We start from the raw sequence: 13692 nt of genomic DNA on the forward strand, positions 1-13692 counted from the left end.
AATGACAAAAATTGTCCTTACTAAACCTACAAACAATCTGCATTGCTACAGGGCAAGGTAAAAAATGCCTTGTAATCAAATGAATCTTATTTTTTAAAAATTATTCCTCCACATATGAAGAATTATAATAACTGATGAAGGGGCCTGTATAGTACTGCTAGGGAAACTAGAGCTAGGTTTAGATTCTGCAGGCAGGGGACTAAGAAAATCTTGGGAAGATGATTTTGTAAAAATGGGAATAGCAGCACGAACCACCAAGAACTTGCTCTTTAGTATGTGTGGAGAGGCGAAAATGACGAAAAGGCACCAGGAAGTAAATATACAAACATTAAAAAGAGTTTATTTGAAAAGTACAAAATTAACTTACTTTATTAAATACCTCAATTAGGGACTATGCTAAAATATATAAATATATATACATATATATAAGGAGAAGGAAAATCCTCCCCAATTTAAAAACCCTGTGTACCGGCTGCTCCTAGTACACTGCCAATATTGCAGCATGTGTCCCTAGAAGAAGCCTTGGGTATATCTTTTCTTTGGCGGAAGGTGGCCGTTTTGAGAAGAGTCCACAGACCGTTTGGTCGCCACCGTGAGCTCAGACAGAGGAGCGCTCCTCTTCAGGCTCAGCTTCCGGTTTTGTGTGCATCTCAGCCTGGCGGTTCTTCTGGCACCCTGTTGGCAGGAAGCTGCTTCTGTGGCCCTGGGAGGTAGCCGACACTCTGCCTGTGGGCGAAGCTGCCCATCCCTCCTGGAATATCCTTTCCGTTTCTGCCTGAGAATGAAACTTCGATAGAAGGATTCCACCTCAGGAAGGTCTGCCAGATTAGTCATCTCTATGGCATCGAGCAGGTGGCTGTACTCCAGGGGGACAGGACTTTTTTGGCACTCTTGCAGTGGGGGCGAGTCCTGCCTCTTCAACACCTCCACGTGCATCTTACGGTTTGGCGGCAGCAGCCGTGGCCTCTTCCTCTCTGCAGACTTAAGCAGCAAATCTGAAGCGCAGATCTGCAGGAATTCCTCTTCGGGATTTGCTTCCGGCTCCAGCTCTTGGGCCACATGATGCAAGTCTCTTTGGCGGGGGCACTGTGCCGTCATCCGGCTACTCGTGTACAATTGCGCCTGAGGGGGAGGCACCACCATCAGGTAGAAAAAGGCATGTGACAAGGATGTGTCCCTTGTCCAATTCTCCTGGCTTGGAGCACAAGCTGGTGACCCACACCCTGACACTTGAGACGACACGGTGGGGTGTGTCTGGGGTTTCCGTTTTTCATACCACGCTTGAAGAAACTTCTCCCGGCTGGATTTGGGCCCTCCTACATCACTTGGGCACACGGCTTCCTCCCCTGGAATGGCTCCCGTTTCCATGTAAGGATCTGTGATTTCAAAGAGCGAGACGGGGGAAAAAAATAAGTGAAAGAACTTTCTGACGTGCAATTTAATAAGGGGGTGATAAAATGGAGTCTCAAATTGACCTGCAAGGAATAGCTGTAGCGTTGCCAGGCAACCCCACGCATTCTAGATCTCACCAGTCTCAAACAAGCTTCTTGGCCTAAGCCATCACAGCAATAGCAGTTGGGACAAGAGGGATCAGGCTTCCCGATGTCATAAGCACTCTGATGTCAGTAACTTGGACAGTTGCTCACAACTGTTCACAAACCCACGGTGTACTATTTATGTGACCTGACCACTTGCCAAAGCTGCAGCTGGCAAGTCTTGACTACTGAGTGTTAGTGGTGGCTGGAGTCATGGAGGTGTGGCCAGTGAGGTCACAGGGGCATGACCAGTTCTGGTTTTCTCCCCATCTTGCCTTTGCAAAGATTCTGTGGATACTTACGCATTGTAGTTGTACAAATACTTAGGACCTAACTAAACCGATAATTGACTTACAGGAATGCAAAACCTCCATACTTGTCACAAATCCTACAGTTCCAGTAACACACAAGTGTTGAAAGTTGCAAAACACACACAGAAGACACCCACCATTTCTCCTTCCAATCCTCTTACCCATTCACAAAAATTAGTGGAAAATAGATATTACAAAGACACACACTGTCCACCATTGCTCTCAACAAATATTAATTTGAAAACAAGCTGCTCAAATTAGTAACCACACACATTGTTCCTAGATAGCTATGAAGAATGTGTTTTGAGGTGTGGCTTTCAAGAAAACCGTTCTGAGCAGGGTGGATAGAAATTAATGATTTAAAATAAATAAATCAGATTTTTAAAATAAAATGCTTTTGGAGGAAACACCTTTCTAAAGATAGTTTTCCATTTAAGTTACATTATAGTCCAAAGGCTATTCATCAGGAAATAAGGATTTGTTTTAAGTTTTTCATATTAAACTTCAACTCAGTCTGTTTTTTTAAAAAACAGCAACATTTAACCACATCAGTTAACAAACATGGATACATATGCTATGTTATTGTTTTAGTAAAGTACAGTAGAAAAGTCAAAATATAAACAATTTCATAATTACCTGTCTTTGTATTTCTAATAGTACAGTATAACCAAATCAGTAATTGTTCATATAACTGTAAAAACTACTCTGAAAATTTATTATTCCAAAAATGAAACCTTCATCTGTTGTTAATATTAATATTATACCAGCAAGAATGAGTCTTTCTATAAAAAATGATTTAATCAAGCCTTACTGACTAGTGATTTAAATCAATTTGATTTAAATAAAATCAGTTTCCCTTTAATTCCAATATCTGTTACGTGGTACGGACTTTTTAAAAACATAGCTACACTTTTGGATTAGCAGTGGCTGAGTGCTGCAGAGACCTGATTAGCCAGAGAACTAATTAACTTTATTTTTTTACAATTTATACACCATGATTGGGGGGGGGGGAGAGAGAGAAATCAAAGCAGTTTACAAAAAGAGAAAGAATAAAATTATCCGTAAAAAGTTAACAATGTTTGAAGCGCTTCTCTAAGTGAAAATGAAAGTACAAAATGCGTCTGAGACAGGAAAGCTGGGGAGGGATTTTTATTTTTTTTAACATTCTTCTCAGGAGGGAAGGCTCCGCCACAGTGACCAGCCTCCACCGCCCAATGCGTGTTTACAGTAGCAATACTGTTTCTGAATGCATAATTTTATCAGGTGCCAACAGCTTTCATAACAGAAGAGAGCATCGTAAAATAACGGGTATGCACCACTTCTGTTTACAGTCACTAGGTAAGCCCCCCCCCCCCCGCCAAAAAGAACTCAATTAAGAGGCCATTGCAAGTTTTCCAAACTCCTTTTGGATAAGATGTCCTCCCACATTGCCATGGGAAGCTGCAGCGTTTAGTGCTAGAATAAGCATTAAATATCTCCGCTGCTTGTCGCATCCCCTTGTCTGTGTGCCAGGTTACATTAGGCCCCAGGCTGAAGAGGATCTGATTTGATACCTTTGCATTGTGCTTTTGTTAGATTTGGCCACGGCAGTCGTAATCCTATCCATTTGGGAGTAATTCAATTGGCTCTGCTTCACAGGACTAAGCTCTCAGGCACTTAAGCAGTTCCCGTGCGCTCCCAACCCACCGCAATCCCCGTTTCCATTTCCTGCAATCTTGTCCTATGAAGTGGGCGCATTTACCTATGACACTGTGCCATCCCCCTTTCACACTATTTGCGCGGATGTTCTTGAGGCGGACGAGAGCCCAACCGAGCCACTCGAACAGCTGCGCTGCAGGCTTGTGTCTTCTAATTACATCAGTGAAGAAGTGTTGTAGGCAAATGACTCCTCTAGTAGCAGAGCATTGCAGTTTAATGTGCAACATGAGCTCCTAACCGGCAGGCAAAACAACACTTCAGCTGAGATGGCCGGCCCCATGACCTTGGCTGTGTTGTGTGGGTGGGAGGGAGGGAAAGAGAGAGAGAGAAGGAGAGAGATGGCTCTCATTACCACAGGATTACTCCCTTGAACCTTACAGAGCAGCTGACAATTAGGCAACAAAGAGCAAGTGAAATATTTAAAGGAGGACTTTTTCCAACCTGTGTTGCTTAATTGGTTTGGTTTTCTTTCCCTGGACATGAATATTTTATCATCCCACCTCAGGTTTCCTTTGAGGAACAAGTGACTAGAACCTACTTTCTTTTTCTTTTAAAATAGCAGCATTGTTACCCTAAAGCTGTGGATAGCGCCAGGATTTTTTGTGGGGGTGGGTGGGGAGCAGGCAGGTTTCTCACACACAAAAACAGTGGTACCTCGGGTTACAGACACTTCAGGTTACAGACTCCGCTAACCCAGAAATAGTACCTCGGGTTAAGAACTTTGTTTCAGGATGAGAACAGAAATCGCACGGCGGCAGTGGGAGGCCCCATTAGCTAAAGTGGTACCTCAGGTTAAGAACAGTTTCAGGTTAAGAACGGACCTCCAGAACGAATTAAGTTCTTAACCTGAAGTACCACTGTATGGGAGGAATAGTGCCTGAACATTTTGTCAGGTGTCTCATGTCCTACAGTTGCTATAATCATAGGAATGTAGAGTTGGAAGGGACCACAAGGGTCATCTAATCCAACCCACTACAATGCAGGAATCTTTTGCCCAACATGGGACTCGAACCCACAACCCTGAGAGTAAGTGTCTCATGCTCTACTGACTGAGCTACCAAAGATACTCCTTTCTTTTCCCCCCTTTTAAATGAAAGCTGGGAATCTGGTGATGATGCCACCCCCAATGGATGGCCATGCCTGAACCTGAGAAGTAAATCCATTCTGAGCCATGAGGCTCCTGTGCCTTTAACTGTTCAGCAAACATAAATTCAACAGAAGGAGGAAGTCATGTGTTTTGAATGTGCATTGGATGTGTGTTAAACTAATGGTGTGGATTCCCCCCCACCTCCTTTTCTATCACTGCATCTTGATGGTAGAAGTAACAGACACAATGATTTCTCCACTCCTTAGTAACACCAGTCAGAGAAGTAAGGACGGAGGGGGCAGAGAACAGAACTGGTTTTAATAGCTCTGAGAGGCATTAAAACACTCTGCTTATATTCAGAGGCACTCTTTCTAGAGGCGTTCAAAACTCCCATTGTTCCAGACGCGTTTTGCGACAGGGAATTTCATTCATGTAAACAGTTTCTGAGCTCTGGGCGCAGTACTGCGCCTAAGATTTCAGATTAAAACTGACACTGCTGGAAGAAAAGGAGGACCTTTTTCCGACTCTCCACTTCCAGCCACTCTCTGAAGACTGGAGAAGGGACCCTCATAAGAATATTAGGGGGGCAGGCAGGGGAAGTATGGCTTTATTTTTTGCAGTCTTTAGATGATGACCAGACCATGTGAAAAATGAACATAAGATCTTAGCTGTAGTTCATCCATTTTCAGCTTTGTATTCTTGTTATTAAAGAAGTGTGCCTAGACACTCCATTGCAGCGCCCATAACCTAGGTTTAAGGTGCCATCTAGCTCCTAGCTTTCATATCTCAAGTTTCTAACACTGAGATATGAGCAGGTATTGGGAACTTTGGGCTCTCCATATGTTGCTGAAAATGGTGATGAATGGAAGGAAATTGTTCTTCTAGTTGATGGAGCCCAGTGAGCAAGGGGGCCTGGGAAAGGCTGCTGATTTCTTGCAACAAGACTGCTTCCAAATAATTTCCTGCTTATTTCTTTTGGGGGCGGGGCTCTACTTTTCCTGGGCTGCTGAGGATACACTGAAGCTTGTTTCCATCCCCATCTCCCCAAAAATTGGGCCTGACAGAGTTTTGAGTAATATTTTCTAGCTAGGACACTGTTCAACACTGATCTTAAACCTTATCATTTACTTATTTACCACCTGCCCTTCATCCTAAGGTCCCAGGGTGGGTTACAGAACTAAAAACAATATTAAAAGTCAATTTAAAACATATGTTTAACATAATTTACAGCTTTTAAGTTTTATTTGGATAAGTATCCCTCATCATTTAAATCTAGCCTAGGGCTGGGGAGTTTTAGAAAATTCATTGGGTATGTTTTATCAGATTTTGTCGATATGGGTGTCTGCATAAATAAAGTGCATATCACAGACTCAGTGGGTAGCATGGGCCTAGCCAAGCAGCTGCCTCCCCCATAGATCAAGTAAAACAACAGAAATACTTAACAACCATGTCGGTTCTGCCCCCCCCCAAGGGTGGGTAGCTTTAGAAAAGTCAACTTTTCCTCCTAGACAGGGCTAGATTTAGGTTTGATGAGGCCCTAAGCTACTGAAGGTAATGGGACCCTTTATATGTCCAGCTGTCCTTTGTCAACAACAAATTGTCGCTGTTTTTTTGTGTTGAATATATGCTATATGATAATTTAGGGACCTAATAGGTATCTAAAGCCACTTGCACATGTTGCCATGCAACCAATCCACGCAGAATGTAGGCACCCTATATATATATATATAGAAATGAGCAAACCAGTGATATTTTAGGGAGCAGACTAGCAGGCAGGGCCCATTACTTACATCATAGGAGCCTACACAACACAAAACACTGATGCTGTATGTAGGCTTTATTTTATTTTTTATCTTATATTTTGGAAATGTACATCCAGTTTTTCTTCCTTTTAATTTTTTTGGGTGCCCCCAAGAGAGTGGGACCCTAAGCTATAGCTTGTTTAGCTGATACGTAAATCCGGCACTGCTCCTAGCCTCAGTTTCCTTATCTGTAAAAAGAAACCACAGCAACTTGAGCCTGCCCTTACATAACCAGGACCCTACTGTGTGTCGCTGTTAGAAAAAGTCCTAGAGCTGTGTGGGTTTTGCAAAGGTTCCAGGATTTCCTTTTATCATACTTCTGTCTGAAAACTGAAGCTGAGAGGCCTTGGTTGCTGGGATGCGACTGGCTCAGGGTCATCCCAGGAGCTTCAAGGTTAAACCTAGCTTTCAACAGCTGTTGGCTTCTTTGGAAAACCCCTTATCAGATCTTATTAGCAGGGAAGCTACTCAACTCCCCCCCCCCCCGCTCTCTTTCCCCCCTATGTCCACGCACTCTTTTTGCAGGTGGGTCCCAGGCATTGCACTCGAGAAAGCGAGAAGGCGCTGTGGAAACCCCCCTTCCGACCTCCGATTGAATTGTATGAAGGTTGGGAGCGACGTGTGCAATCTTGCCCCCCCCCCCCCCCAGTGAGAAAACGGTGGAGGGTTAATCATATCTACCGATATTGAGCCTTGGTAAACGAAAGCAAAAGCCCGACTCCATTCTGGCCTCGTGACCAATGCTGCCACGTTTGCTTTAGGATGGGTGAAAAGTTATTTATTTTTTTTTACAGTGCGTGGTTGGGCCCAGTTTAAACTCGTCTTTTTTTAATGCGGAAACCGCATTCGTGTTTTAGTTTAGGTTCTTTGGGTTGTTTATTTTTAAATGGTAGGAATAAAATAGGCCGTGGAGTCCAGGCCTCTCCGAAGGCCTCTCGAGAGGGAAGGTTTGCAACGAAGCGGAGCCAATCTTTTTATCTTATCTGAAGGCGGCGCGTACGAGGCGCGAAACCCCCGATAAGGGGTGGGGGGGGGAACAACCTAAAATTTTGCTAAGCAGCTTTCCTACACAGCACCACAACCAGCGTGGATGGGGAAACCCAAACCTCCAAACGGGTTAGAAAAGCGGCGACCTTAAAAGCAACTTTGACGGCGGCGGTATAAAGCCGTTCTAGTTCCTGCTCTGTTAGCTGTATTAATTATTATTATTTAATTTTTATTACCCTCCCTCCCATCTGGTTATGTTTTTCCAGCGGCTTCCAACGCATATAAAAACCATAATAAAGCATGGCTCTTTCAGGAGATCCTCAGAAGATGGAGAATCGCAACATGCCGGGGAGGATTGTATGTGTTGTGCGTGCTTTCCTTGGTCGGGCGAGGTGAACAAAAAGCCCTACGCCTACTCCCCACTGTCTCTCCTACAGAGAAGCTCCTCTTCAAGGGGGCGCTTTGCTAAAAGGAGACGCCTTGGCTCTCCCTCTTCTGCCCCTTCCTGCGCCCAGCAGTCTTAACGCGGATGACAAATCTTGCTGGACAGCAGTGATTGCCGCAGCCAGATCCTGCACAACTTCGAATTTTAGTGCTTGTAAAACCGCAGTAAGGCGATGTCTTAAATTAAGGCACACCCGCCGCCAACCCCACTTCTAATGAATGCGTAAAACGGTGTGCAAGGTAATATTTCCAGATTCGGTTCCAAATGAAGATAACTCGGGTGGTGGAGAGGAAGCCAAGGCCCGCTGAGTTCAATGGGGCTTGTTACTCCCAGGTAATGGAGTACATAATTGCAACCTTCACATGCTAGCTGTCCCATTACAGTCCACACCCCGCTTCAAATCGAAAAGGGATGGGATTTGGAAAAAATATATACCGCCGGGCCACATCAATAATTTGGCCTACGGGAAAAGGAAGGAGGGGGACTTATTATTTCGGACGAATTAGCTTTAAATATAGCGGGACATGCAAACAAACACAAACAAAGGAGATGGTGAACTAACCTGTTTCTTCTCAGCTACCCGTTGTGTGATCCCACCTCTCCTGACTGGAAAGGGACGGCAGGTAAAATGCAAGTGGCAATCTTGCTTTTTTCTGTCTCTTTTAAAGATTCCCCCTAAACGGAGGTTGGCTAAGGAACCTTGTTGGGCAGAAATACAGGCCCCACCCAACGTGCGTAAAGTAGTTCCTGCGTATGGAAGCCTTATCTTAATGACCCTAATGATGGTTTTGGGGTGGGGTGGTGGCTATCCTGCTTGTCCTTTCTAAAAACAAAAGTTAGCTCTGCCTGAGGTTATTTCCTATTTACCCCTTTTCCCTCCCCCTAGCAAGTAGGCAAGTTACTTTGAGAAAGGAGCTAGCTCCTGAAAAAAAGACCAAAATAGGATGGATCTTAAGAAAGGCTGATGGGCTTGACAACTTGGCCCTATGAACTTTACTTACTGGACACAGGCTTACCTCTAAAAAGGGGCCACTATCTGGAATATTCTAGTACAAAGAAACAGAATCATGCCTATTTGAGGGGGAAACTTTGCCCCAAGGAACAGAACTTTCTACTCTATTGAATCTTTTCAGTTCTCCAAATGGAAAGGCCAAGAGGGAAAGAGCAACATTTTGTTTTGAATTTGCTTTTCCACTCAGGATTTAGCTATCCTGTTTATAAACCAAAATAAATAAAATGTCACTCTGGACGTCTGTGCAGGATTCAGAATCCTCTTAGTAAGCAAGCATGAGGAGAGAGAGGAGTCTCATGCTTCCTGGTAGGGCCTGAAACAGCAAGGCCTCCTTCCACAGCAAGCAATTGGTCTACTTTGTAATATTTTCTCAGCCAGTTAGCTATTTGTATTATACAAATGCTCCCATTGTATAATCTGCCAGAAAGACTACAAGGCACAACATTTTTTTATATACTGTTGCTTTAAGCATAAACAAGGGGAGTAATATCTCCTGTAGTGCCCCGTACCTAGGCAGTAAGACTATCATCTATTTAGCAGGGACACAATGTTTTAATTTTGGGGACCAGTGTTCACATCCTCCTATTGATTTCCAGAGAGAAAGCCATGCTAATCTATCTTTAAGGACTCGTACGTTTGCCATGCCATAGTCTAGTGTCCATAAAAGTTTATGCCTTAATAAATTTGTTGTATTTATAGCGCTGCTAAATTATTTGTTTTTATGCTACTGTTAAAATTGTTGAAGCTTCCCTCACCCTAATCTGGAATGCCCAATACACCAGTAACAGCTGGAACAAAAACATTTCTCTATTTTAAAAAATGCATTAAGGTCCCTATACTTCAACTGACAACTTTAACAAACAATGCCCCAGACTAATTATGTTAGCTTGGAATTCATATGTAGATTTGACACTATCAGACTGAACAGAAAGAAAATGATTGCATTTGTACCTCCACAAGTGCTTCAGGTTCTTTTGCTAATTAATTACCAGCTGGACTCACTCTGATTGGATCTTTTTATCCATTTGAATGGCCCTTGTTTGCAATAGTAATGGATCACATGATTTTTTTATTTTTTATTTTTTGCTTTCTAGCCTTCCTTTCTTCTGTCTCCTGTTTTCTGAGGATTTCACTTTATCTGCAATCTACAAACTAGTTTTGTAGTTACACTGATTTACACTTCAGTCCCAGTAAGTAATACATGTGTCTTTCAGAGCTTCATGTTTTGCTATTGTGTCTGACTCTAGCACATGCTTTACTCAGGCAAAGACCGTTGTCTCAGTTTTCCCAGTGCCACTGCTAACCATCTGCTGCCATCATTGGTTGAAAAGTTCGGCCATGCCATTGGGAATCTTGAATTATTGATGCCATCTTTCCTTCATCCTCCCTGTTCCCTCACGGCATAGGTATCCTGGCTGAACCTAAGTTTGCTATGAAAGTGGATGTACTGGAAATATCAAGAAGGGCTTCTACAGGCTGTTGAAGAAGAAAGGAACACGCTTATTAAAGCATTAGGCTTCACAGAACGCTGACTTCTGATCTCATCAATGCTAATCCCATTGTTGGAATTGAGAGGGAGGAGACTGGTAAGTTGGATAAGGACATTTAGACTAAACTGAAAATGTAAACAAATTGGCTGACTTCGAAATGGAAACTTGAAAAAGTATTCTTAAAGTGGCGCCTCTAAAATATTGAAAGCTGCTTTATATTCAGAGCCCACATAATTGCTGTAAAGGATGCAAAACAAAATAATGTATTTTATTGGACCAAGTTACATTAGCATAAGATTAACATAGGCAAGTGTTTTTAGAAGATTTGCACTGCACTCATTCAGACAAGATTAAAGCCTTAGTATTCAGTCTAGGTAACATGTTATATTGCAGAATTTCACTCATATAACAAGTGAAAATTTTCATTGGACTCAAAAGCCAACGTATTGCAGTCCTGTTTTCTTTGGAGCTCAAGTTCCTTCTCTTTTTTTGTTTCTTAATTTAATTTTTCCTACAAATAATTCTTGAGGCCACTGCCTTTTCCACATAAAAAGGGTGAAATGAAACAAATTACTCTATAAATAATAAATCAGTATAAATTCTATCCATTAAACATTTTCTGATATAAAATCTTCTATTCCTAACAATCCTTAATAGGCTTCCTCATATCTGGCATGCTGGAACAGAACCTGATATTTTGTTATGCTGAGTGCACAAAAGTGCTTCTATGAGTTTGGAACACAAATAGTACTTTCCAGTATTCCTCTTATCTTCATAGACATTTTCTGCTTCCCAAACTAACAGTGATTTGTGGAAAACACTGAAACCACATGAGAAGTAGTTGACAATGGTCTACTGGAAATTTGTGTCTAAATACTAATTTCAAAGCTATGGGAGTATAGAGGTCTATTTTTCTGTATCAGTCAAACCAAGTGAGTCTCAAATTCCCTTAATTGTTTGAAATATATTTGCACAGTGATGTAAATATATCCCACAATGCATGGTATATAAATTAAGGCACATGGTGGAGTTTATGTGCCCAATTTGTATTGTATGCCTTATTTAACAAGAACAGAAACTGCATTTTTGGATGCCATCACAGTTTTCTCAATGTGGGCTGAGCAGAGGTGTGCAAAGTTTTGTCTTTCTTATTTACTTATTACAGGGGTGGATAATCAGGCTGTAAATGTGGTAAAATCAGAGGTGGCTAAGCTGTGGCCTTCCAGATGTTAGACTACAACTCTCACCATCCAGAAACATTGGCCATGCTGGCTGAGGCTGATCTGAGGTGGAGTCCAACAACATCAGGCGGGCCACAGCTTAGCCATCTCTGATTTTACCACATTTGCAGCCTGATTGTCCATCCCCCATGGAGTTCAAGGTAAGTTGAAGTATTTATGGAGATGAAAGCCCCCCACCCCCAAACAAAGAGTGGCAAACGTTTTGTATGAAGCTTCACCTGGAAGGGAAATACAGTGGTACCTTGATTCTCAAACTTAAGCCGTTCCGGAATTCTGTTCCAAAACCAAAGTGTTCCAAAACCAAGGCACGCTTTCCCATAGAAAGTAATGCAAAATGGATTAATCCGTTCCAGACTTTTAAAAACAACCCCTAAAACAGCAACTTAACATGAATTTTGCTATCTAACGAGACCATTGATCCATAAAATGAAAGCAGTAAACAATGTACTGCAGTCACACAATCAATCAGTAGCTGAACTGGGTTCCACACAGTCACAAAAACAAACAAAAAAAGAGCCGCAGAAACAAAATAAATAGCAAAAACAAACAGACCTCAGTGTAACACTCAAAACGGAAGCATGGCACTCAAATCAGAAGCATAACACTCAAAACGGAGCACGTTCAGCTTCTGAAAAAAGTTCGCAAACCGGAACACTTACTCCTGGGTTTGCAGTGTTTGGGTTCCAAGTTGTTTGAGTACCAAGGCGTTTGAGAACCAAGGTGCCACTGGGCATGTGTGAGAGAAGTTCTATACTTTAGTGTAACATTTCCATGTCAGTTTTGTTTGTGATGCCATAGGCATGACTGAGCAGTTCCATAATTGTGGTGTCCTTACTGCTATGTGACATCAGTTTTGCTATCAAGCTGCCCACATCAGCAAAGGGGTGTGACAAAATACAGTGGTGCCTCGCAAGACGAAAAGAATCCGATCCGCGAGTCTCTTCGTCTTGCGGTTTTTTTGTCTTGCGAAGCAAGCCCATTAGCGGATTAGCGCTATTAGCGGCTTAGCGGGCTTAGCGGATCAGCTGATAAGCGGCTTAGCGGATCAGCTGTTAAGCGGCTTAGCGGATCAGCTGATTAGCGGCTTGGGGAAAAGGGGGGGGGAGGAAAAAAACCCTGCAGGAACTCACAAGACATTTTCGTCTTGCGAAGCAAGCCCATAGGAAATTCGTTTTGCGAAGCACCTCCAAAACGGAAAACCCTTTCGTCTAGCGGGTTTTCCGTCTTGCGAGGCATTTGTCTTGCGGGGCACCACTGTACAGTTTCAGGTCTTAGACGATTGGATAATAGAGAATAAGAAATCCAGATAATAAGAAATCGGCCACCCCTTCTGCAGGTGATTTGTGGATTAAAAAAAAAAAATTACTTGCACATTCATTGCACATAGAATATGACATCTTTCCTCTTAATAGATTGTGTGCTTACGTATATAGGAAGAATGGCACCTTCTCGGTCTAAAGCAGAACGCAAAACATCCAGAGAACAGAAAGCTGAGCATGGCAGCCAGGAAATAACAGCACGTGTTTCTCGAAAAAAGAAAAAGCATGTTGACGAATCAAAGAACCAGGACAGAAGGCTGAAGAAAAGAAAGAGCAATGAGAGAACTAATTCTGAAGATTCATCCTCTGATGAGGATGGGGTTCCTGTTGTCTCAGTGCAGGGCCCAGCAAAGGGCAAGGGAGAGGTGAGAAGGCTGAAGGAAGGAAGGAAGAGTAGCTTCAAGAAAGAAGGAAAAGAGAAGAGAAGTTCCAAGGTCAGAGAATGTCATTCTGATAGAAGACATGGGGAGCAGTTAATGTGCAAGGGAGAGAAGAACGGAAGAAGGGTCGTGAGGCAAGATGATCAGATTTCAGGACAATGGCACAATGCCGGCGCGAAAAGCTGTGAATCAAAGGACACTGAAGACAATGAGAAACACAACTTGAAAAGGAAACGTAAGAAGCAACCAAGCAAGAGAAAGAATATCGCTGATACTGAGTCCCTCACAATAGAAAATGAACAAGGTTCCCCTTGGAAGAAGCAAGAGTCATACCAGAGAAGTCATATTGAAAGCAAGGAACAATGTAAGAGGAAGCCTCGCTATA

General features: G+C 42.8%; 1 protein-coding gene and 1 long non-coding RNA gene across 4 annotated transcripts; one reads left to right on the plus strand and one right to left on the minus strand.

Moving 5' to 3' along the window:
* Positions 1–330: 330 nt before the first annotated feature.
* LOC114590618 (uncharacterized) lies at positions 331–9070 on the minus strand. Of its 3 annotated transcripts, none has more exons than XM_028716898.2 (2): positions 3588–3820; positions 331–1376 (listed from the first exon to the last, which is right to left on the minus strand). In XM_028716898.2, exons 1-2 carry the CDS (start codon positions 3769–3771, stop codon positions 511–513), a joined length of 1050 nt encoding a protein of 349 aa, XP_028572731.2. In that variant the 5' UTR covers positions 3772–3820; the 3' UTR covers positions 331–510. The 3 variants fall into 3 exon arrangements, with proteins under 3 accessions (XP_028572731.2, XP_028572732.2, XP_028572733.2); XM_028716899.2 differs by lacking the exon at positions 3588–3820 and adding an exon at positions 8428–9070 and having other exon boundaries at positions 333–1376; XM_028716900.2 differs by lacking the exon at positions 3588–3820 and adding an exon at positions 7657–7763 and having other exon boundaries at positions 333–1376.
* On the plus strand, positions 8094–13692 carry LOC144326929 (uncharacterized). The gene is made up of 3 exons (XR_013391833.1): positions 8094–8198; positions 10284–10463; positions 13021–13692. It is a non-coding gene; the product is annotated as an uncharacterized LOC144326929 (long non-coding RNA).

Source organism: Podarcis muralis, chromosome 2 (assembly GCF_964188315.1).
Source record: "Podarcis muralis chromosome 2, rPodMur119.hap1.1, whole genome shotgun sequence".
NCBI classification, from domain to species: Eukaryota; Metazoa; Chordata; class Lepidosauria; order Squamata; family Lacertidae; genus Podarcis; species Podarcis muralis.

Excerpts from the sequence above, each read along its gene's own strand:
- LOC114590618 (XM_028716898.2), bottom strand. The coding sequence starts at position 3,771 with ATGTTGCACATTAAACTGCAATGCTCTGCTACTAGAGGAGTCATTTGC. Across the intron at positions 1,377-3,587 it reads GGGATGGCACAGTGTCATAG|ATCCTTACATGGAAACGGGA; the intron begins GTAAATGCGCCC and ends TTGAAATCACAG.